General features: G+C 40.2%; 3 protein-coding genes across 4 annotated transcripts in view; 1 reads left to right on the forward strand and 2 right to left on the reverse strand.

Moving 5' to 3' along the window:
• The window catches only part of LOC122255304 (endochitinase), a 16,797-nt gene extending 13,985 nt beyond the window's left edge, over positions 1-2,812 (forward strand). The window contains exon 11 of the mRNA XM_043019271.2: positions 368-2,812. Within this exon, the coding sequence (XP_042875205.2) occupies positions 368-979 (612 nt within the window). The 3' untranslated portion in view covers positions 980-2,812. The remainder of the gene's footprint in view (positions 1-367) is intronic.
• Positions 2,813-2,939: 127 nt separating this feature from the next.
• On the reverse strand, positions 2,940-10,857 carry LOC147470996 (putative G protein-coupled receptor 19). Its single transcript, XM_086541891.1, has one exon. The coding sequence runs from the start codon at positions 6,562-6,564 to the stop codon at positions 4,852-4,854; it is 1,713 nt and encodes a 570-aa protein (XP_086398017.1). The 5' UTR covers positions 6,565-10,857; the 3' UTR covers positions 2,940-4,851.
• A 143-nt stretch (positions 10,858-11,000) lies between these two features.
• The window catches only part of Cdc14 (cell division cycle protein 14), a 76,916-nt gene continuing 63,463 nt past the window's right edge, over positions 11,001-24,453 (reverse strand). The window contains exons 4-13 of one of the 2 annotated variants that reach the window (XM_086541890.1): positions 20,662-20,871; positions 20,179-20,497; positions 19,913-20,051; positions 19,596-19,770; positions 19,223-19,351; positions 18,738-18,871; positions 18,028-18,216; positions 16,764-17,378; positions 15,616-15,673; positions 15,108-15,246 (exon numbers count right to left, since the gene is read on the reverse strand). In XM_086541890.1, coding sequence (XP_086398016.1) covers positions 15,664-15,673; positions 16,764-17,378; positions 18,028-18,216; positions 18,738-18,871; positions 19,223-19,351; positions 19,596-19,770; positions 19,913-20,051; positions 20,179-20,497; positions 20,662-20,871 — 1,920 coding nt within the window. In that variant the 3' untranslated portion in view covers positions 15,108-15,246; positions 15,616-15,663. Of the gene's footprint in view, positions 15,247-15,615; positions 15,674-16,763; positions 17,379-18,027; positions 18,217-18,737; positions 18,872-19,222; positions 19,352-19,595; positions 19,771-19,912; positions 20,052-20,178; positions 20,498-20,661; positions 20,872-24,453 lie in introns of both variants that reach the window. The other variant, XM_086541889.1, reaches the window with a different exon arrangement.

Consider the following 24,453-nt stretch of genomic DNA (forward strand, 5'->3'; position numbering starts at 1 on the left):
AGGCGGAGAAAATCATTAGCCGTGACCGGCTCTCTGATCCCGGCGTGAGGCGGTCCCGTTTTCCGAGTTTTAGGAAAATAGAAAGGATTCACGGAAACACGAAGGGGTATCGACTCGCTGCATATTATTCTCAACCATTCAATATTTCGCACAAAAGGAAATAAGATTTTTTTGGATTACTGGTCTGTACAGCAGCTATGTGAAGGTGAAGAGTAGAATGAACATAATCAGATATGATATATAGATGAGAGGACATCAAAAGTATCTCCATTTATCTTGGTCTGAATAAACAAGAAAACGTGAAATATGTTGTATCTAATACGTCCAATGTAATTTTTGTACTTCATTGCATTCTCTTCTCCCGAAGGACGATTTCAACGGCTGGTGCGGCCAAGGTATCAATCCCCTGATGTCGGAACTATACTCCGGAATGAAAGATTATACGGTGCCAGCCTCTTCCGGAACGAATGACCAGCAGGACAGTGCTGTTGCTCCTGTTCTAACCGGCAACGTCAGCACCTTCGCCCGTGTATCACCAGACACCTCCTTACTAAATGGCATTGTGCAAAGAAATCCTTCTGCTCACTCGGGGATCATGCTGCCTGCCGAGCTAAATCCTGCAACTTTCGCCCCACTTGAAGTCAGGACAACCACCGAGGCTGATCTGTTGGTCAGGAACCCATTTTTCAGAGATCGTGAACTAGGAATCAATCCCTTTTACACGAGCACTGAAGCCGCGATTCCCAGTCAGAGCACCACGATCAGACTCTCTGTACCTGATCCATTCTCACAGAAGGTTCCCGACGACAACACGATAACTGATAGCAAAACCTCAAAGACAACGGCCGTGAGGACCGCCGACGAAAAAGGGCTGGCGTCCGTAACCAACGCAACGAGAACGAGGAACGGCCGCCGGGGAGACAGGAAGCGAAATAATGTTAGCAGAAGAATGAGGGTCAATGATGCACGCTTAAACTGATCTATAGACCGTGGGAGTTCATTGTGTAAGGTTTAGTTTTATTCTAAGGCGGTGTAGGTTTAGCTTTATGTAAGTAAGTATGAGTTAATCAATTAACTATGACTCTATATCATATAACGATGTACTTAATATCCCTTTATATATTGACATCGACAACCTGATCATTTTCCATGTCTAGTAAAGACACCTGAAGACGGAATTATTTTTAGAATGGTACTTGAAAAATTAGTGTTCTTCACTATGATAATCCAATCTATGTATGTTACCCAATTTATCTTTCAAATAGTATTGTACGACTGTTGCAACATTGATTAGCAAATAGAAGTTAAAAGACGTTTGCCCTTTGTGTCACGGGAAATGCAGATGCTTCCCAACATCTACCTATAAATAATTGGTTCGACCATTTTAAGGTATGCTATCTACTTACATATCCCTGAGAAAAGGAATACTGGAATTACATATGCTTTACAGTAAATTAATGCACTGTGTGTTCTCAAACGTAATGCAATAGCAAACAAATGTACATGATATGAACTGTTTCTATAATCTGGAAGACTGTTATGTGTAATAGAGAACCAGGGGACCTATCTTGCAGAAGACTAAAGATTCTACTACTTAGCAAGTACGGCATTTTATGTATAGCCTGTGTACATATATACATACATGGATATACATATATGCACACACACACACACACACACGAATTTTATAGGCCTATATTCGTCTGTATATATTATTGTACATGTAAACCTTCATTGATGTTGTTCATATTATTGTTATTACAATTTTTGTCGTAGTAGTTTTGGTCAATTCTGCATCTTCCTTGATATAGATGGGTCACTGCAATCAATGTTTTAGATATCTATTTACATGTTACTGGAGTTTAAGTTAACGAATGAGAAATTTGTGCATGCATTTTAATTCGTTATTTTTGTCATACTTATTTTTCAGCGGTTTGCTTATTCATTTTTTCATTCATTTATCTTTATGTGTAGATTTTTTATGCAAAGAGACAAATGAGATAATCTTGACAGCCGACTGTTTTGTTATCATTTTCTTGATGAATAACATAAAAGATTCAGTCATAGTTACTGATATTCTTAAATTCCTCAGAGCGCCATTGACAATGTATACACCACTTAGGACTCAGAAAAAAGGGTGTTTACAAAATAAATATTTTATTGTTTTGTTGCATATGATATCTTGGAAAATGGGTAATAAAATATTGTAAAATACCTTATGACATCTTATCAATATTGTCTTGTGTAATACAGAACGTCTGGGCAGGGATATGTTATACACACATTAATTCTGACAGTGTACAGGCAGAGATACATATACAGTGTATAAACGTCACATATAAACTTCACTCTCTGAGTCTAGCAGCCGTGGTGAACGGACGTGTTTTTGCCTCCTCTCCGCCGCCTTCGAACAGCCCAGCAAACCACAACACCTCGTGGTTCCGCAGTCAGAGGAAAATCCGACTACCCTCCTCGGGTCTAAGGGGGCCAGCCAGGGGCCTTCCCGGTGTTTCCTCGAGCTAGCTGACCGAGCTCTAATCCTCAGAGGGTAAGGGGACATCTGGCCCAGGGTATCGTGCCCCATTCGCAGGGTGACGGGACCTCTACCCTAGGAAACAGTGCCCTTACCAGCATAGATCCAATTAGCCCTCAGGGTAGCCAGGGTCAAGGGCGCCCACCTACACACACGCGGTAAAGGGCGATCCAGTAACCACATCAGCTCTACCAAAATTAACAGTGAAACCAGTGGATACAGTGATAGCAGTGAAGACAGCACAGTAACATATCAGATAAGCATTAGCAGTGAAAACAACACAGACAGAAAAAAACATATTACAGAACGGCAATATAACAATAGCGCTGCACACTATCCTGTGCTTCATCGCAACAATAAAGCATGGACACGAATGGAATTGCGAGATCAAATTAAGAAATTGTATATCCCGGATGAGATCGACAACGCCCACAATATTATCATGTTTATATAAGACTACAAAAACGAGAAACACAACTCGAGGTATTAAACAGATGACAAACCTCATAATGTATACCATGATCGACCAGTGCTTATGTAACGACAATTTAGTGTTTGCTACAACAACAGACACTCCTGTCACTGATTTGTCTCCACTATCAAAGAAAACAAGTATTTCTACGCCATTTGTAAAATTCTTCCAACAAAAACAATAACACCAAGGCACGCAAACACAACATGAACTCTCCTTCAGTAGTCAAAACCTCATTGAAAATACACAAGTAACACCTAGAATAAGATACACGAGGAACAGTAAAAGGAAGGATAAGCAAAAACATCTTCCACCCAAAACCACTACTGGAAAATGCAACACCGCCACGAACCTGGAGTCCCTGCTCCCTCTATTACCCCTTCTATTCCACAAGTGCCGCCACTCGTCACCAGGAACTACATAAGACGAGTAGAAACACATCAACATCATTAACAAGATGAGGAAGGTTTCGTCCCCCGATACCTCTGGAAAACGAAAAAGAAAAACAAGGGAGGAACGCCACTCACCAAAACCCCGCAAGGTGCCGCACGTCCGAAAGTAGTATACTCATCATCCAGACACAAACGAAGATATTGAAGACTTCCTCATAAATGATTTGAACAATATATCTAATGTAAAAGCATTCAAAACAAAAATGATACAGAGTTATAAATCAAAATTCTCAGTTACAAGAAGAAGCGAAGAAATAAACCCCGAACTAGAGTCTGACGTCTTTTCTAATAATGTAAAGGTGTTTCTCAGTAAAAACAAGTACGAAAGCAAGCAGAATATCTGTTAAACTGTCAGCGTATCCGGCGGTCAGACCACACAACACATTCTGAATAGAGCACATCAGTGCAAAGTATCTCCTCGATCACTTTGAAGAATGAAATGATAATCAAGGAGAAAACTATCGATATTCTTTGTATTAGGGGCACCTGGCTTCACCAAGAAATATCAAGCAATTTTATCAACATCTCAAACCTTCATGTGTGTAGATGTGATGCAGGTCGAGGAGGCGGAGTTTGCATATGTAAGAGGTATCCTTAAATCTCTCGGAGATTTCATCAATAGATGGCGTTCACAGACAAGTTAATGTTCTAGAGGATATGATAGAGAATGCCATGGCTGCCTCCACTCCTTATACAAAAACAACTGGACGTCTTCCTGCCCTCTGGATAAACGACGACAGTAAGAGAGCCATAAGTAATGGCCACAAAGCTCTCAAAATAAACAAATCGGATACTACCCTTCAGGCTGAATATAAACAAAAAAGAGAAAAATGAAAACAATCTAATGTGCATAAACAAAACATTTTAGAAATAAATTCAATTAATTTAGACACGACTCTGCCAAAATATGGAAACTGGTAGATGCACTGGTGTCTAATAAGAAACATTACACAATCATTTGTCTGAATTCCAGAAACAACATAGAACATTTTAATGCAATTAATGGAATAAATCTGAGTTTGAATTTGAACTTCCAGCGGTCAACATGACCAGGATGAAATATTTCTGATAATTTTGCTGTGATAACAGAATACGCTCTTCAGCTCGAAATAAATATTGGAAGTAAATACAACAAACTGAGATCCACTTTTCTACTTATCATGATTTACTCATTTGTTTATCTAATTTACCTTGTGTGATCTTGGGACGGCAATATAAGATTGGGTCAAGTGAATGTAGAAAATTACAAGATTCTCATTTGCCGAACCAGAGCGTAGGGAAGTAGGCGAGTTTGACACTTTTTCCCCTCGGTTGCTACATGGTGTATGAGAGTGAAATATACACTGAAGGAGAAAACGATTCAACACGATTCATGCGGGAACGCCAGGCTAGAATCAAATGCCTTTCGAGGCCTTCAGACAGGGCCAAGAGCGTCGATGTTCGGCCACGCCCATATCGCACAACCTAAATTCATGGCTGTCATCCACGTTCTGCTGATCATCACTGCCATACGCCCGACGGCTGCTGAGGAGTTTGCTGCTAAACTGAGAGACTTTACAGGAATCCTGACTCGGTCTGTTCGAAGCGCCAAGAGGGCTTTCCCCGTCCGAGTCTTCGCCTTTCACGATTATCAGGGTTGATAAGGTCGGAGCAGCCTTCCTGTCCATAGAGGTTTGTAATTTTCTGCTTTCCTTCTCCCCGGCTGCATACAAGACTGGAACCTTCATCATCTGTGATCCTTTCAACGGTTCCTTCTGCGGAGTATGAGACCAAGAAGCAACGGACGTAAAGCAGCTGCAGTAGTAATCACCGGATTTTCCAATGTTCATGTTACCCAACAATATGTCTTCTTCCTGTGACAACGATGTGGCACGCTGGCATGTGCACCGTGTCAGCACCATGTCAACGGCAGTATTTCCTGGATGATTCCGATGACGTTTCTCGGCTATGTTCTCGTCCGAGAGCTCAACCTCTGGGTCATCGTCGAACGCATAATCGTACATGCTTTGCGGCTTGTTGGTTGCAGGACCAGCCTCTCTCTGCAACGTTGTGGGCACCTCGTTGGGTAGGAAAGGAGTCCGGCCGAGCGTGTTGGTAGATGGGCATGCTGGCTGCACTACGGGACTCCTCTGTGATGGAATCGCAGGACATGTAATGATGTAGGCATTGGACCGACAGGAAGGACTCGGGGGCGCATAAAATATCTCTCGACACCCCTGCTTGAAGTCTGGATTCCAGAAGTAGTAGATAATGGGACGTACTGAACCCATGGCGTAGGCGAGAAGCAGCAGCGCCGGCATGGAGTGAGGCGAAAACGGCTTTGACATGAGCAACACACAGAAGGAAATATTGAGCGGTAACCATGCTACGACGTGTAAAGAAGTGACAGTAACTAGCATGTGCACCCTCTGCCACCGCATTCTTCCCGACTGACTGAGTGGGATGTTAGAGCGTCGTTTCTGCCGTTGGTGGATGAAGAGCCGAATGTAAATGACAGCTGTGCCGCAGACAGGTAAAAGGAAAGTGCAGAAGGTGTAGCCGGCATACGCGTAACCCGGCGGACTCATCAGACACCAAGAGGAAAACACGTGCTTATGACCACGCGGATATTCCCCACTCAAGGGTGTCGAAATGACCATGGGAAGAGCAACGAGCAGTGCAGCGCCCCAGGCTAGCGTTACCAAGCGGCGGGCGACCAGACGGGAAATGAGGACTCGACCGGACTGGGATATGGCGTAAAACCTATCCATGGAGACCATAGTCAGGATGAACGCCTGCATTGCACCGGTCAGCAACACCACCAGGAGAGTCAAGCTGCACATCCTGATGATGGGTTCTACGGCGGTGTTCTCGGTCGCCCACAGCTCTCCGACCATGACCGGCACCAAGGCGGCGCCGAAGAGCATGTCTCCAGCGGCGAGAGATAGCACAAAGTAGTTCGTTGTGGACTGGGGCCTTCGCGATCGACGAACGACGCACCACACCATCGTATTCCCGAACGTGGAGACAACCAGAAAACTTAGGAACATCAGTCCCAACCCGGTCCTGCATACCAATCTCCAGTTCCCGTCACACCAGCTGCTGAGGCATGGGTCCTCTGCTTCCATCTTCGTCGATTGGGTGTTGGTCTTCGGTTATCTTATCTTACACTGGCGGTCTGTCACTTGTTGTTTGTCGCATTTCTCTGGCTTTTCCTTGTTCTTACACATACTCTTTTCCTTATTGTGTTTATATCGTGGTTCAGTCGCTCAGTGTTTCAAGAATACATTATAATAGCAATGAGGATGAAATTTGTATGTAAAAAGTATCCGGTTTTCGATGATTCAAACCTCACAGGACGGGATGGACGTCGAGTACAGTGCGTGACCTCGTCATCTCTCACGAACGAGCCACTGATGCGCGGTAATTGGTTATGAGGAAGATTATTGTGAGAGCCGTTTTAGTTGCCATGACGATAGATCTCAACACAGGAGATGCATGGACTTTCATGCTTACACGTATGATATCACATTTCCAGTAGGAAAATTATCGAGTAAATGTATGGGTTAGGGCAATATTTCAATAAAAAAAACGGTTTTCGACTGTCAGGTCACGAATAATATCTATCGTCACAAAATAAGTCAGATGTAGAGAGATAGCGAGAGAAAAAAACAAGACGAAACGCACACCAACTTCAGATTTTCTTCCGAACAAAACATCTGGAGGTGTCGACAATCTTCACGGTCTAAGGCGTACGTTGCGTGGCGTCGTCTTCACTATTTCCATCGCGCAACAGGTGTGCGTCCCAGCGGAGACACGCGCTAGACATCCAGGCTCGTGGTTGCGACGCCGACACGCGAACGACTGAGATGGGGATGGAGCTGGAGGTCTCTGTCTGACGCAGAAGCAGGTCATGGCAACAGGGGTCTTCCTTCTATGCATAATCTTCCTCTTACATTGCTTGGTGCAAATTAAACATCCGTTGTTTATCCCGGATCGTTATGGTAGATGATATAAGTGAGTAATGTATTGCATCTTAGAATATTGACAATATTGGGACCACCGTAACCATAGAAACGTGTTGTGCCGCATTGTACAAGGTTAGGCGACAAAAAGTGAGGAAAAGAAGGATGTAGCAGAAAAAGGGAATGGCAGTTGGAAGGAGGAGGGGAGGGAGAGTGGGAGAGAGAGGAGAGGGGAAGGTAGGGAGAAATTTATAGGGAACGGGAGGGGGGGAGAGGGTAGAAAAGGGAGGGAAGGGAGGGGAGGCGGAAGGAGAGGGAGAGAAGAAAGGGAAGGGTGGGAGAAAGAGAGAAGGGAAGGGAGGAGGAGGAAGAGGGGGGGAAGGGAAGGAAGGAGGCGGGAAAAGGAGTGTAGGGAGGAGAGGAGGAAGGAGAGGGAGATAAAGGGAGAGAATTAGAGAGATAGAGAGAGTTAGAGAGAGATGGGGATGGGGATGTAAAGAAAAGGAATCTTTCTTACATTTTATCAGAAAAAACTAAAATTTTCTTCATTCCTATAGATCTGGGAGAGCTGTAATTCCACTAAGCGAAGTTAGCTAGACTATTCTTCAACTGAATAGAGTTGGAAGTGCTCCTACTATGATCAAGGATGTGGATAAATGCTCATCCTCAAGCGAATAAATTACGCTATACTTGTATGATTTCTTTTCATATATACAAATTTTATGTGATGTTTACACAGACAGACGCAAACGAGATGTACGATTTGTAAAGGGTACAGACAGATATTTAAGATATTTCGCCTGATATATTGTATCGGACATTGAAATTTCCATAAAATTATAAGCGGCAAAAACTGTCGCAACATTACCTTACTTTCTGACTATATTCAAGACTCGACGGTACTAGACACAGGTAAAGCAAGTGCAGTGACTCCATTTTATTTTATTTTATCTTATTTTCATCAGAATCTAAGACATATCCACGCAATTATCCAGTTCAGAACTCATGCCACTCACTAGACTTTTCAAACCAAACTATCCCACAATTCCACTAAGCCTGGGTCTGTATTTGTGTATATTACGCAGATTCTTCCACTGCATTTTGGCGGTGATGGAGAAATCAGCAATGTTGTGACTGGGAAGAAATTCAAAGGAAACTTGGGATAATTACTGTCTGAAGACGATGATGTGGCGATAAGTATTACGGAGGTAAAAAACTTCAGGAGCGTTCAGGAAAATACGTAAACACTGCCCTCCCCCTCCCCACGATACAGACGTGCTATGGAGTGCCCAACTTCGACGAAGTAATGTAAATCAGAATATATCTCAATTCACTGGCCATATCTGCTCCTACTGATGAGAGGATATTCTCGACAATAGGGAATATTCTCGCAGCAGAGAGGATACCCACTCAGCAGCTACAGGTGGCATTTCAAATTCTTAGAATCAGTGGCCAACTTGTATCAGGAAATACTCGAGAAATGAAGATCTGACAAACATTTTCATCAGTTTTAGTTATATAGACTATATGTGCTTCTTTTTATCTAGATGTTTATTTGTGAATATTGCAATGAAAAATCAGTCACTGGAATAAACTCGGATAAGCATTTGAAGAATAAGGCTACGATATCTAGGAAAATTATTTTATCATTTCTTGGTAAAGACCTCATGCACAGATAATATCGAAAAAATCTGCATTGTTCAAATACCATATCGGTCAATAAATACCGCGAATAAGACCACCCGGCCTAATTATTTCGAAAGGCCTTTCCAGAGCAATGAACTAAGAATATCTAACTGGTGTCCAAACCAAATCGGGTAATATTTAGGCTGGTGTTGTAGTTCAAATGCTGCAGAATTTTCTGCTATTGATGTTCCGAGTCATAAAACCTGTCGGCATCTTTTTCTACACATGTACCTGCAATATACTTTGTTTTCTGAAGCTTGTTTTCTTTTGCTTCCACACATATCCCGGGAAAAAATGGATGTACATACACTTCATACTATTAATTTTCATTATTGTAAACATAAACATCTGGAACCATGGTAGAGCATTCATGTTAATCTCGACACACTGGCTGGCGAAACTGTCATCAGGCCAAATGTTTATGCTTATTTCTGGGTTCATCTCTACGTGATTTGCTCTGATAATGCAAGATGGTGTTTATATTGCTTGTATGTTTTTATTTTTACCAAATCGTTATCATATAATGTTTTCAAAGTCCAGCTTACCGCTCACTACTGAGGTTGAAATTTTAAATTCCTCTATAATGACAACAGTAACTACTGTCAATTATACAAATGTGTAAAATTCATCACCATTGCAATTACCTTGACCCATTGCGGACGGGGGATACATTGCCTTGCCTAGTCTTCAGGATGACTTCACGCAACATGTCTTGAGTTTTCCCACTCTCCTTGTAAAACTACAGCCATTTGTGTATTTCAATTTTCGGGCTTAATTGAATTGAGCGACTGATATGTACCATATCACTGGCTCGATCTATGCTGCAGTTAACAGAAATTGTTGTATAGGGTCTATATCAGCTCATTATTTTCTTTATACTCAGATCGATAAAAGTATTGCTTTTTATGGAGGCACAAAAACAACTTATTTTTTTGTATTCGTGTAGTTAGGAACAAATACGAAACATATTACCACCCACAATGAAGATAACATGAAGAAGTAGGGAAAAGAAAAGAAAATGGTGCTTGTAACTGTGAATGCCACATTAAAGGCATCCCTATTGGCACAGGGGCATTTTGTAGACACTGGGCATGGTTTAAGTCCCCTTCCTCTTCTCGTTGTGCCTGCACATCCTTCATCGACAGTACTTTAGAGCAAGAGGTTGGCAACTTGCTGTAAGCCATCACTCTATAATGATAGTACTTGCTAGAGACCGTGGATGGGTGCCATTCAAGGCTCTCTCTCCTGCTGGTGCTAGAAGAAAGTGGTGCCATCTAGGTTTTGAATGTTAGGTGAAACCCATTTTGCTTAATATTAATGAAATTATAGTAATTATGATTGCAATTGTCATCATCACTCACTCATTACTCATAGCACAATGAAATAAGAGTGATCCAAAATCCCCGAACATCATGTATGTCATGAATCCTGTTGTAAGGTCAAAGCTCCTGCATCATGTGATATGACACCCGTAAGCTATGGGTTAATCATTTTATGTTTATAATGTCCTTATTAAAAAGTGATATTAATTTTGTAATGTGGTGTAGAAATAGATGAGTATGTGTACTATGGTGTAAACTTTATGTAATCTATATGTAGATGAAGAGAGAGAAGAGAATTGAGAGAAGAGAGAAGAAAAAAATATAAGACACCAATTAAATAGAATACAAGAACCAATCATAACAAAGGTTTAATACTATGAAAAAGTAGCCGATTGTTATAATGTGAAAAATGGAAATCTCCATATTTTCTTTTCTAGAACTAAGTAACAAAAATCATGTATAACACATTTCATGGAACAAGTAAGAAGTAGCTCAGTGACTAAATATTCTGTCAAATTTAATTGATTTATCATAGAGACCTCTTGTTGCAAATAATTTGTCTTCTAAAATTAAAGGAAAACAAACAAAAAATACATTTCATAATCTATATTTCCTTTTTTCTCAAATAAGACACTACAAACCTCTATTGCATAACAAACAGGGTTAGAAAAATAGTTCAATTCCCAAAAGCAATCATGTTATTTAAAATGAAGATCATAATCAATATTATTTTACTTAATATTTATGAACTATGGTATATAAGAAGCAGAGGGATGCTGTATATTCTAAGAACACTTTTACATCACTTTAAGAACGACACATGTAGAGTACCCAAATTTGTAAGTCTCCATCACGCTTGTGACCAAAGTCAATGCCTAACTCAAGATAAAAAGGAAAATTGTCAATAAAATTATTACATGCTACTAAATGAGAATGTACTTCCTCAAAACCTCCCCCCTTTTAATTAATTAATTAATTGCTACTATCTTAAATGAGGCAGAATCACTTGATTTTCAGAGATAAAGATGATTTCTGTAATATGCAGATCTTGTCATAAGGAAGTGAAGGCAATGAATTGTTTAATTACAGGAGTGATGGAGAATAAGACAACATGGCATCCAAGAACTTAATGAGGTGGTTAAAAAACACACAAACACCCTTCAATCACTCCAGTGACATGATGTGTACCACAACAGTGATACTGTCTGTTATTTTAAATGGCATATCTTTGTGAAATACTTCCCCTCCATATACTCATTCATCAGTTTTTATGCTTTCACAAAACGATAACAAAAAAATTTCAATAGCATCACTACAGAACATGTCAACCACCTCATAGTTTTTCAGTACCACCTTGCCTGTGTAAATATTTAACAAAGAACAAGAATAATGGTGAAGATCCTAATGATTCATACAGGAATTATTATGTTCCTGTATTAAGAAGATATAAACTCATAAGATGGCTAGGATTCATAATCACAAACTTGTTATTCATTGAAAAATATGTTTCCTGTTAACCCCACCCCAATCATTGTTTACATGGACCTGGTAGATCTTAAAAAGTTGAAAAGTAAAACTATGAACACAAAAATAACTGTTATGTGAAAACATAACAATTAAGATACTATGTATATACACACATATATATATCTATCTATCCATCTTCACAAAAAAAGAAGAAATTCAAGAACTCAGTTACAGATCTGAGAAGAAAACTGGTGGCTTCAAAAACTAGAAACTGTTTCATGAATGAACAATGGTTGAATATATTACAAAACTGATATGGTATGGTGGTGAGAAACTGCTGTATCAAAGAATGTTATAGTGGGCCAATATGAACTTATAAAATAAAGGCAAAATTTTGTGCACAATGCACATTTCTCATGAAGTATTCTAAGCTGATTACATATCAGCTCATAAAGAAGCACCTCAAGGTATGCACTACAAAACTCAAGTAGTGGAGTGTATATAATGTATAAAAAAAACTTTCCAAGAATGAATTTTGTGCAGTATTTCTTTTCTTTCATTACAAAGTTATTTACTATTCATTTTCTACAAAAATAAGTCACACTTCTGCACTGAAACAATTACATTTCAATATATATATACACACACACATACAAACATATATATAAAACAAGGAATGTCTGTAATTAGTGACAAAAGATTATCAATTTCAACTGCTATCAACCAACATTCTGACATGCACTCTGCATGCAGCTAACAATATTACATAATCAAATATTCAGATCTCAATGACATTTATTGAGATCAAGAAAAAGATCTTGCTCACAAAAATCTCTAAGGGTAAATCATCTTCATATTCAGCTGTTTCAAAAACTAAGTTTGCATCACCAAGGGTGAACTAGAAACTAAACGAAAGGGAGGGAGAGACAGCAGTGCAGATTTAAGTCGACAAAATATAAGGCAGTAAATGTTGCATCACCTACTCACCTTAACCAATTATAATGTGCTTTAAGCAGTAAGTTTAGAGGAAGTGCTTTCACCTTGCTATATAATTGAGAAGTAATGAACTATAGCTGTGCTCTGCTATTTGCAAGTTCAGCGCTCTTAAGGTTTGTGCTTGTATTTGGTAATAAATGATTATTAAAATGTTTTTTTTTCTTCCCACTCCAAAAAACATATATATGGCAAACAAGTCCTTTGAGGTAGGGTTCATGGACTTTATGACTGACATTACATCACTTTAGACATATTTTAATATCTTTTTAAAAATCTGTTTTCCTGTACATAAATTACATCATTTCATAAAACTATTCTTTAAAAATGTTTGAGTTTTTTCCCCTCCCTAAAAATGCATCTTTATTCTAACACTTGTTTTTAAAGAGTCCCATCTCAGAAAGAAAGATAAAAGTACTGTATGTCTGTTGGTCGAATTACTGAGTATACCTGGAGAACAAGGATCTAAGTTATGATTATTCATTCTTTAAAATTTGAAAGTTCTAAATCCTTAGTGATCAAATAAACTATATACCTAGTGTTTGTTGTGTGAAATATAGCACTTGTTTGATATCTTGATTTTTTTTTATATACAAAAAATATACTTTGTACACAAAGATATTCCCCAAAAAGTATGATATGAATATTAACCTAACTTCTCTGAAATGCACCTAAAAAAATTCCTTGCCACTGAATGATGAGTTAATATATCTATAAAATGAAATCATAACTTCATCATGAATATCTGAATACATCATTTAGTTTCACAATTTGACTAAAAGAGAACCTCGGTTTAGAGAAAGGACTACATACTTCTCAACCTAGATCGTCCTGTTACACTTAACACCAAGCGTGAGCCGACCTAGGGTTTCTATCATGCATTTTAGGACTAAAATGTATGTACAGAATAGAGAAAACTGTAAGAAAGTCATCAACTGCCCACCACTAGCAGCCCTTATTAAAAAAATCTTTGAAAATAAGTAATTTTCAAATGCTCTTTCATATTTTACACCAAACTATACTGGCAACAAGCAAAACTGCAAGTAATTTTACTGTATACAAGGTACTTTATGATTTATTGGTTGAGGTTCTTCAGCCAAGGAACCATTGGAGATACTCTAGCACAAATTCTCAAACCTATATATAATTTGTACACCAATATGAGGACATGGCACAGAACTTACCTATCACACATCAGGCACACTTATGTTAGGCTCTTATCTAATATGAAAAAACTTTATCCCAAGACCTACAATCATGAGAGTATTTCTTCCATCGTCGTTTTTATTGTAGTTATTGATTTTGTAACACTAGTGCATTATTACTACTACACAGAGCCTTGCTCCTCCTATCACTCATGGGGTAAGTTATAAATTTTGTGCCGCTATTACACCAAAGGACTATGACTTACTCATCAGGAATGTGGCGGGAGCGCCGCGTGGTAACAGCACCAACACTGGTCATCCTTTTACTTTCCTCCTCCCAACTTGCTCGAGTGCGTGTGCTCCTCTCAAGGGGAGGATCGTCTGGAAGAGTTCTGATTACTTTGTATGTACTCTTTTCTTTGCGAATAGTGTAATACTCTGTTATTTGTGTCTGGGCTTTCTTCTTGCTACCTATTTCTTTGTTCCTCTCAGCTTTGCTTCTTTCAGAATTATCACTTCCAACGGGCTCTGGACTAGTGACTCGACTTCGTGACTTGCGCGTTTTGAGGCTTCTTCCAGGCTCCCGGTTTGATGGACTATGGGATCGCTTCTTAAGGCCATTACTTCTCCTCACCCCTAGCTCACTCCTGTTTGCTCCACGACCTGATCTCCGTAGACTAGTTCCTGTGCTAATCTTACTCCCTTTACTTTCAGCACTAGCAGCCTTCCTCAGCTCTGGGGGAGCAGATCGAGACACTTTGCCCTCCCCTCTACCCCGGTTCTCTGACACAACCTCAACTGACCAAGACTTGGAAGAACCTTTGGAAGTCTTGGAAGAGTTCCTGAGCTCTGCTGAGGTACCCTTTCTCTCGGTAGAGGAAGTGCCGGACACGATTTTATCCTCTTTGTCACTGGAGTTGAGTGGGGTATCCGACTCTTTATCATTATTGGAGTTGGAGGAGGCAGCTTCCGACTTGCTGGGTGAGTCGGAGTTGGTGGAGGAGTTCTTGGTGGAACTAAGCTTGCCGAAGGAAGAACTTCGCGATTTCTTAGAAGAAGTCTTGTTGCCGGTGGTGTTGTTGGTGGTGTCTGTGTTTGAGGATGCTGATGATGGGGATGAGATGTTCTCTGGGCTTTTCTTACTGTTCTTGCTTTTCGTGGTGGGCAGTATTGGTAGTCATCTGACAAGGGCAGCTTTCGTGGACCTGCTGGCAAGTGTATTTGAGGTTCGGCTGGAAAGAAAGCAAAGGAAACAAGTCAAATAGAAGTTTTGGGAAACTATTGTGGTATTGTTATATACTGTATATGCCAATTTTCATACTGTTAATTACCAATGCTCAGTTACATAGAAGCAGGCATATCCCACATAAAAAATGAAACTTCATTCTGCTTTTTTTCCTGTATAATGATGCCATTTGCTACATACATACATGTAGACAGCAGGCATGAATGAGGCAACTATACACAGGTAACAACATTCTGAAAGGAAGGTGGACCATTTTTTGCACATATTATTGGCAAGTGACTGATTCCCAACACATTTTATCAGGTATAGCTATTAACCCAACAGACAAGTCCATCCTAATTTCTTTATTATTTACCTTTATGTATTCTCATCCAGCAAGCTATCCTCAGCCCCACCTTTCCTATCACTTGTACCTAAAGTCAAACAAGCAGTATTGTTTTTTAGTAACAACAATAATAATAATAATAAATCATTTTTACCTTAAGTAGAATATCTACAGTGTCTAGCAAAAAATTCAAATCTACCCCCTGCTCTCTGAAATGTAATATCAAGCTTGCCTCAAGCAGAATAAATTAACATTTTTAAAAGCAAGATATATAAAAAAAATATGTATGCATGTATGTATTGCATGCAAACATATTTGCATTCATTATTCTTAATACAAACAGTCCATACAATCAAATATGGTAATTTCCCATCTGTTACAATGATTAAACAGCTGTACCTGTGACATTGCTAATGCTTTTAATTTTACACAGCCTGAATTGGTCTGCATGCACAAACCAAGTGCATTCTAAGCACTGCCTCTGTAGCAACATTTGACATTAGTGCTCACATAAATAATATATATATATATTTGTCAACAGAACTGGTTTGTGTTCAGGTGTTTAAGAGGGAATATTTTGGGGGAATTTAATTTTACATATGTATTTTCTTCATTATTTACTCACAGGACAATGAATCAAAATTATGCTAAGAAATAATATTAAACACCACTATTCTATCAACTCCTTGTTAATAAAATATTTAAACAATCATGAATTACACTTCTAACCAACCAAAGAAAAGTATATTTGAGGGGGGGACTTTACTTTCAAAATTTGTGTAGATTATATAACATGTACTTTACTATTCTTTCAAAATATGTGCACACTACTAATCATGTGTATATTTAAACATGTATCTGCATGTTCATGGGTAAAAAACAATTACACACTGAAATAGAAAATAAAAGGATATAATCATGCATCAAAGAAAACAGAAGAAAATTAAATTTTCTATGCAAGAAGAACCTGCAAGCTTGGAGCAGCATAAAATCTTGTATGTCAAAAAGAAATTAAAAGAAAAAAACTGAAGAATTAAAAATAAGTAAGGGAAAAAAGGAAGTAGGAGAAAAATTAATTGAAAAAAAATCTGAAAGAAAAACATTCATGCAAAAAAATATGCAAAAAAATGAACAAAAAGTTAAACAAAAAATCACTATTCACTAGACATCTAACTTACACAGGAGAGAAACGGTAGTGAAAAAGTTGATTACTATTTGTTATCCCCTTTACTACGCGATAGACTGGGAGTTTGCTGTGAATGACAGGTGAAAGGTGTGAACGGTTTCCCAAATTGGATGTCCGACTTCTCTCATCCTCTCTCAAGCTGCAGCCTCCACTATCTCCCTCTTGTTCAGAGTTGTTATTATTAAACTGTTGACTTTCCCCAACGTTTCCATTGTCCACAGCACTCGAAGATGACACTCCAGCCACAACATTGTTCACCTCACTAGTTCTGGCAACCGGATTGTCATTGGTTGAGGATGAAGAATAGGATGAAAGAGAGGACAGACAAGGGGCTTTAGACTGAGAAGAAAGAGTAACGTGAAAGGAGGATTTGGAAAGACTAGAGGACCCGCTGGTACTGCTCAGGTGCATCTTTCTTGCTGAAGTCTGAGATGCAGAGCCCCCACCAGGACCATGTGGAGTCTCTGGTGGAGCCATGGAAGATGAAATCAGGGCCCGTGTTAGGGGCTGTGAGACAGAAGGAGGACCCGGGGATCGTGACATCCCCAGGGCCTTGTTCCCACGATGAGCTGATCCCCGATACACCGATCCCAATAGCCATGCATGTCTTGCGTGAAGGTGAAAAAATAGGGAGTAAATGTTTTGGATATAGAGGACAGATTTCAAACAGTACCATTATCTATTTCTTCAAAGAACCTAGAAACTGCAAGAATATACAAAGACTATGTTCCTCTTGACTGGAAATATCATGCACTTTAAAGTTAACATAGAAAAATCTAAGCTCACAGCACACCTAGAAAGATTATATGATCTATGCTTTGATTTCCTGTATCCAAACACCTCAGGTGCAAATGAGACTGAGTATTAACACCTGTAAAAATGCTGATGCAGTTTTTTCTGTTTTCTTCTTTCAATATGAAAGCTAACTAATTCCATGTACTAAAAGTAGATAGTGTTAAAGTATTATTATCATACTAAATACCTATCTATAAAACACATGCTACAAATGGTTACTATGAATATTAGTCAGAAAGTTAAAATGCATTCTTTCCCCATACCCATTTCTTAGAGTAGTCACTTTCACCAGTTAATTTACTGATCATATAATAGAGAATAGTTAGAAGCAAATAGGATGTTAACGTATTAATATAGTCATCACATAAACATCTCATAATTAATTCACCAAATGTTAAACAGCATGTTTCAAACTGCAAGTTTTATTCCCCTATTCCCTAAACCGTTAAATAATTCCTCACCTCTTGCTTGTGGCTGTGGTAGTGGAACGTATAGGCCTACGAGCAGTGTCTCTGTAGGCTGTAGTAATGGTGGAGACCTTGCCAGCTTTCAGTGGAGACAGCACAGCCTCTCGCCCACCACCACCACTACCACTGCCTCCACTCCCGAGGGGCGTGGACTTGGTACGCACGTGAGCTTTGTCCTCAAGGCTGTAACAACATTTGTTGCTACACTAATTGTAAAAGCACATTTTCCTATCCTAAAAAACATATGCAGGTACAAAAACTAGTCTTTTCCTCATTTTACACAGCCCTACCATAAGATGCTGACACATCCAATCACTGCATTTAGACATTTCAGTCAGAGAATCCATACCATATACACTTTTTTCTTAATCGTAGGAGTGTGAAAGAATCTGAAATAGTGTCTATACTACTTTATAATACTGAGAGATTTGGGGAACAACAACTACGACTCTTTGTACTGTCCATGCAATACTTGGGTCATGCTTAAGGGACATAATGACAATACTCTTCAGAATTTCTGTAGAAACTGTTACCAAGTGCATTTCAACATTTCTGCTCTGAATCTATTGGGTGAAATTACTCTAAACTTATGAATAAATCACATATACAAACGCAGTTTCAAACAACTCCATCCATACGTGATTTTACATATCTGCCTACACTGATCTTAAAAAGAAGGAACACTGAGAATTGGATCTACTCACTGTACTCGTCCAGTTGTGGCAGAACGGGCATGAGTTCGTGAAGCTTTCAGCTGGTTCAGGCGATCGCCTTGTGAAAGCCCATTTATCAGTCGTGTCTCGGAATCTTTACTGTCTGCATTGCTGTTTGCAACATCCTGGAAGGATTGGCACTTTATTAATGATATGTTTATGACTTTATGTGAAATACACTGGTAAATGATCTTTGTAATATTTAATGATTTTTCAGAATCATTTGTATGTCTTGAGGAAATAGTTGGTTTCATGTGAAGTTACAGTTATATAAACAGAAGCCAAAGATAACAACTGTCTACTTACAAGGAAACTCCTCATATAAAATATAATCTATAAAATAAAAGCCTGTACGCTACTTTGCAACACACTTATGGGAATAATTATACTATAAAGAATCAAAAATGAAAAACTCTGTATATGATTGAAATAAATGACATTACTTGAAAACTCAAATACCACATAATTTTCCTCACCTCTATGTACTTGTCATGATTATCTGTTTGTGAAGTTTGGTCATCTAACTTCAACAAGTCAACACCACTTAGCACTACTTGGACGTTTTCCTCTCGATCAACATCTTCCTCTGATGTATTTCCATTGAGCTGTTAACAAAAATAAAATGGTGAAGGACAAATCAAAATGCTCTAACTTAAATATTCTCTTATCTATTATATATTGTATAGCACATACAATTGCAAACTTGTATACTAGCATTAAAATAATCAATGGAGTAAGACATAAGAAAAAAGAATAAAAAAGAAATGAAACAGGCTACTTCTGCAGCAAAATTAACCTTAATGCTTTTGAAGGCAATGACTTAGGAGGGAAACTATACATGTAACATACCAGCTTCTTTTTATTATCGTTCTTGCAGTTGTTTTTGTTCTGGTTGTTCCGCATGTTGGCCAAGTGGTCCCTCCAAGCAATGCTATAAATTCCAAACTCAAATTTCTTGTTGAGATTTTGATTTTTGTTGCGTGCTCTGAAAATGTCTCCTTCTAGCCACAGTGAAGACTGTTTCCTGTGGGTAGTTTTACAAGCAGATTAGATTGGAAACTATGTAAAACAGAAAAAAAATCTCAATACGCCTTTCAATCCCAAACATTACAAAGTCTAAGAACGACAATATATACAAAATGACCAAGCCTTCATGATAAACTTACGAAGTGAGCCATTGTTGCTGTCCCCCAATAATGGAGCCTGGCCTGCAGATACGTAACCAGGCAATACACTCTGCTGCTGTGAATCTGAAGTGCTTCATCATGTAGCAACCAATGAGGGATCCTGTACGCCCTAAGCCAGCTGAAAAACATAGTAAAGATTAATACACAGTTCCACGCAAACAACTATGTAAACACGCACACAAACTTGTCTTCATAAAAAAAAACTCTCATTTTAAAGCACAAAATTACAGAATATGGACATTTACCTTTGCAGTGTACAGCAAGAGCTCCATCAGTATTTTCACTGACACGCAAGAATTCCCTCATGATTTCATCTGAAGGACACGATCCATCAATAAAGTACATATCGTAATGTTCAAAGCCTGCATTCTTGAACCGCGAAGCGTCATAAATCTTTTTGTTGAGTCGGACGATGGTGGTCACATTATGCTTGCGGAAATAGCTGAAGTAAGTCTCTGGAGAATGGAGCGTGTAGCCATTCTTGATCTTGCTTTCAGCATGCGGACCGCAGAAAGCCAGGTATTTACCTGGCATGATCCAGTTGAAGTCGCCATTCTGCACTTTCTGTGAGATGAAAAGCAAAACAGGTCTTTGTGAGAAAACATGATCCATCAACGTGCAGCTGTGCAAAACTGAAACCATATTCAACAACTAACATAATAGTTTCAAGAAAAGTATTGAAACCCCTTAGAAACGAAAACAACAGAAATGCAAGAAGTGAATCTTACCTCGTAATACTCATACTCGTCGACATCAAAGTCATCAAAGTTAAAGAAGCCCAATTTGAAGGCCTTGTCGGTTGCATGCAGACAGTCGAGCAGCGTGAGATGGTAGGTCGACATCCCATACGCGGCATCTCGGAAGGGGCAGAACTGCGGGCTGTTTCCGCCTACCAGTGGCTTGTACGCCTCCTCGGGGGTCTTTTTTAGGTAAATGATCTGGAAAGAAAAGGGCGAACGTGATTAATATTTGGAAGAGTTGAGATTTGTATTCGGGAAACATACAAACGCACCTACTTACATGCATGTTCTATTTTGGTATTTTTACGAAACATTCTTGCACAATAACAAAGGCTTCACAAAACTGCAATGGCATCCCACGACAAACGACATTCCCATAAAACGAAAGTAATACTCCAAACAAATCAATGATAATATAAGCCAAAGGCAGACATTCGGGCACTGGATGAGAGCCTGGAATCCAGGGTCGAGCTTAGTCAGCGTTCATGAGTCACCTGGAACATCGCCAAGGCAATTATCCTGCGTAGCCAATAATAAAAAAATAGGCAGGGGAGGGAGAGGCAAAAAATGTAACTCGTTTAATTATTGGTCACTGGTCAATTTACATATATGTTCTTGTTTCCTTGTTATTTACAAAGTGTGATATGATAAAACGTAGATATAGGATCAGTATCACCGACCACAAGCAAAGCAAGTCGCGCAAGCAGAAAAGAAGCACAGATAAAATATTCACTTTACACGCCATCTTTACATTAATAAGCGCATGCAAAGTTAATGCAAAACATGTAAAGTAACTCTCCGTCTGCAGTGCGTCACCGGCACGGGTCCTCCGAAAAGGCATGCGCCACGAGGACGGATTAAATAATGAAATTACAACAGTTTCCGGAGGTCTGTTATTGTTGTTTTAGTCTTCGTTTACGTCATCAACTACAATAACAAAGGCAACACGAATTCCGGAAAATCTTGAGCTATTACAAAGCCACTGTGGATATATCCAGACATGCCCTACGTTACAAAGAGGTGTCACATCCCGTCCTATTAGGATCATACACATTCCTGGCCAGCACATATCCTCCTTTTTGGCTTCGTTGAAACTAAAGATCGCAGACTAGATAAGATACACAGATGATCTTATCTAGAAATACGAGTCTTTACTAGAGAATAGGAAAAAAACGTGCATTTCCTAGAATATCTAATCGTATATCTAAATACGAATGTCTACTTGTTTTTTTTTTCAGGCAAATGACGCTATACAGCATAACAGCACACTGTACTTGGTTATAATTTGTAAGGAACGACATCATGCATATCTAGAACCCAAGAAACTTCCATATAGCTGACATGCAAAGATTCTAAAACGCTATACAGTGCAAGGATCACAAAGGACACAACAGCCTCTCAAGTGAATCCTCGGCAGTTGTAGGGAAAGGAATGACGAAACCAAACCGCTTGCAAACATCCTCTCTCTAGCAATTCAAATGAACATGATGCATCAAAACGTATCCTTCTACAGGCCCCAAACTCCCTTGCCCATCCCTCCATCTGCACACTCGGGAAGGGAGGGAGGGAGGGAGGGAGAGGGAGCGAGTCAAGGCCAAGGTCACAAACACACCAGCACACGGGGCCCACGATTTTATCGCATTTCCGCTACGACTTCTTTGACAAATATAACGAACCCTATACTTTAGTTGTTGTTACCTGGAAGTCCAACCTGCATAAATGCTTCCAAGTCGAGAATTACAATTACCAAGCTACAAAAAGCCAAACGGCAGCAATAAAAAACATCGGAACATCGAGAAGCATTCAGGATCCGAAACCAACATGGTTTTATCACCTACACATTTCTGCTGTGCAGAGCCTCATATGTAGGTAGGGCTGAACATTGGATGCCTGCGACATAATCCCTTAAGCCGACGTTTCAAAGTATGGTTCAGGCACGTGTGAAAAAATAAACAAACAGAGGAAGCTCTTGGTTTACTGTAGAAACAAGCGTGTAAATATCAGACACAAACTATTCCGCACCTGTAAGGCCTCACGGGGGTGCTGGACAAGCCCTCCGACTTAGAGGTAGCCTCAACCAAAAGAGTTTTAGCGCCGATATTCAAATTCAACAGAAGTTGCAACACTGCCCATATCCTGCTTTAGACCTTGAATCCAAACCCTGCAACAAAAACGCGAGAAACACCTCACGGCACTCACAGACACTGCGCGCGCCGGGGTACAGGGTCTAAGTGCCCCTTGTACCCGAACGGAAGGAATTCCACACTGCCTTGCACGTAATAAATATCTGCATAATAGGAAAATCTCTGAAGAAAGGGGGACGTGAAATATGACGCAACGGTAGAACTACTGATCACGAAAAACAAGAGGCCACATCTCCTAATAGCTCCCCCCTTGGACGACACTCACGTGGAGGTTGCACTTGGCCCCTTTCCCCACCCCTATAGCGTATGCAGCAATTATCCTCACAATGGGTTATTTTAGGATATTCAATGGCGAGCAGAAAGCCCCCTCCCCCTCCCGGCGAGCGTGCAGTGAGTATTGTGGGTGTAGACAATCTCAACACAATGGAGATCATCACGGATGTATGCAGAAAGGTCCTCGCGTCCCCATAACGCAGAGCACCACTTCTCACCACGATCCACAATCTGCCATCGCTAATACAAAGGCCATCATTCAACTGCCATAAAGCCGTTTTTCGGTTCCCTGCGCTGTTTTCTCTCCAGCGTCCCTCGATATTCGTTTATTCGTTGTTTGGCCGCTGGCGTTGTGCACGGCACTTTTGGTCTAACTATTGAAAATTGGCAGTCGTTTACCTCGCACGCAGTTGCGAGATGACCCGCTGTCTTTATTAACCCCCGGGATAATAACCGGAATCAAACGAATCCATTAACCGATAACCACAACAAACATTCCATTGTTCTTCCGTTACAGCAGAGCACCTCATCGAATTTCCCCCCTTTGAGCTTGATGCTTTGTTACCCGATGCAATACGACGCGACCTACGAGACTGCATAGCGCCGGGTGACCTTGGAATGCCGAGGTAAACCTGGGTCCATTTCAGGGCAGAGGAGTCCGACACGCCATCCCCTTGCGGCCGACTCGAGATTTGACACATGAGCCCCGATGCCACCCCGCCCCGCCCCGCCATCCATCCCTCTCTGCCCCGCCTACTGCTGCTGGCTTCCATCACGGGCACCGAGGCACTACCGGTGACACTCGGTAACCTCATCGAATCTCCTTATGCACATCTGCTGCACAACCGACACAACGCGGAGAGAATGATGGGAATTAACGAGGCGAGTGAATCACATTGCTCTGTGTTGCGTCATCACGTAATGGTAGTCATGTCACGTTACCTCCTCCTCGGATTTACCTTTTTTTCGAAGTCTGCAAACGGCACTAAACACAAAGAACATGATACTAAATGATGTGCGCGAGAGCTGAGTGTTTGGTTGCAGCGTGTGGGCAGCGACTCGCCGACACGTGCGAGAGGCGAGCCGGACAAGGTGTGTTCACGTCAGCCTACAAGTCCAAACCGCCCTTGCCAATTGGTCCACGACACCTGCGTAAAAACGGACTTACGAACTTGAATAGAGCTCAAACATAAATTTCTTAAACACACATACACATACAGGTTGATCTAGTCTGAAGGATAATGCTGTGTCGCTCTCGGATGTTTGTGGGTGGGAACACACATCAGTGTTTGTTGAGCGGTGACTCAGCATTTGTAACGCGCCTCGTTAACTCTAGGGTAGTTACATAAAAGGTGCCCAGCAA

This window comes from Penaeus japonicus, unplaced genomic scaffold (assembly GCF_977035675.1).
Source record: "Penaeus japonicus unplaced genomic scaffold, GWHDUDI00000001_assembly GWHDUDI00000011, whole genome shotgun sequence".
NCBI classification, from domain to species: domain Eukaryota; kingdom Metazoa; phylum Arthropoda; class Malacostraca; order Decapoda; family Penaeidae; genus Penaeus; species Penaeus japonicus.

Coding starts and splice junctions, on each gene's coding strand:
- LOC147470996 (XM_086541891.1), bottom strand. CDS start 6,564: ATGGAAGCAGAGGACCCATGCCTCAGCAGCTGGTGTGACGGGAACTGG.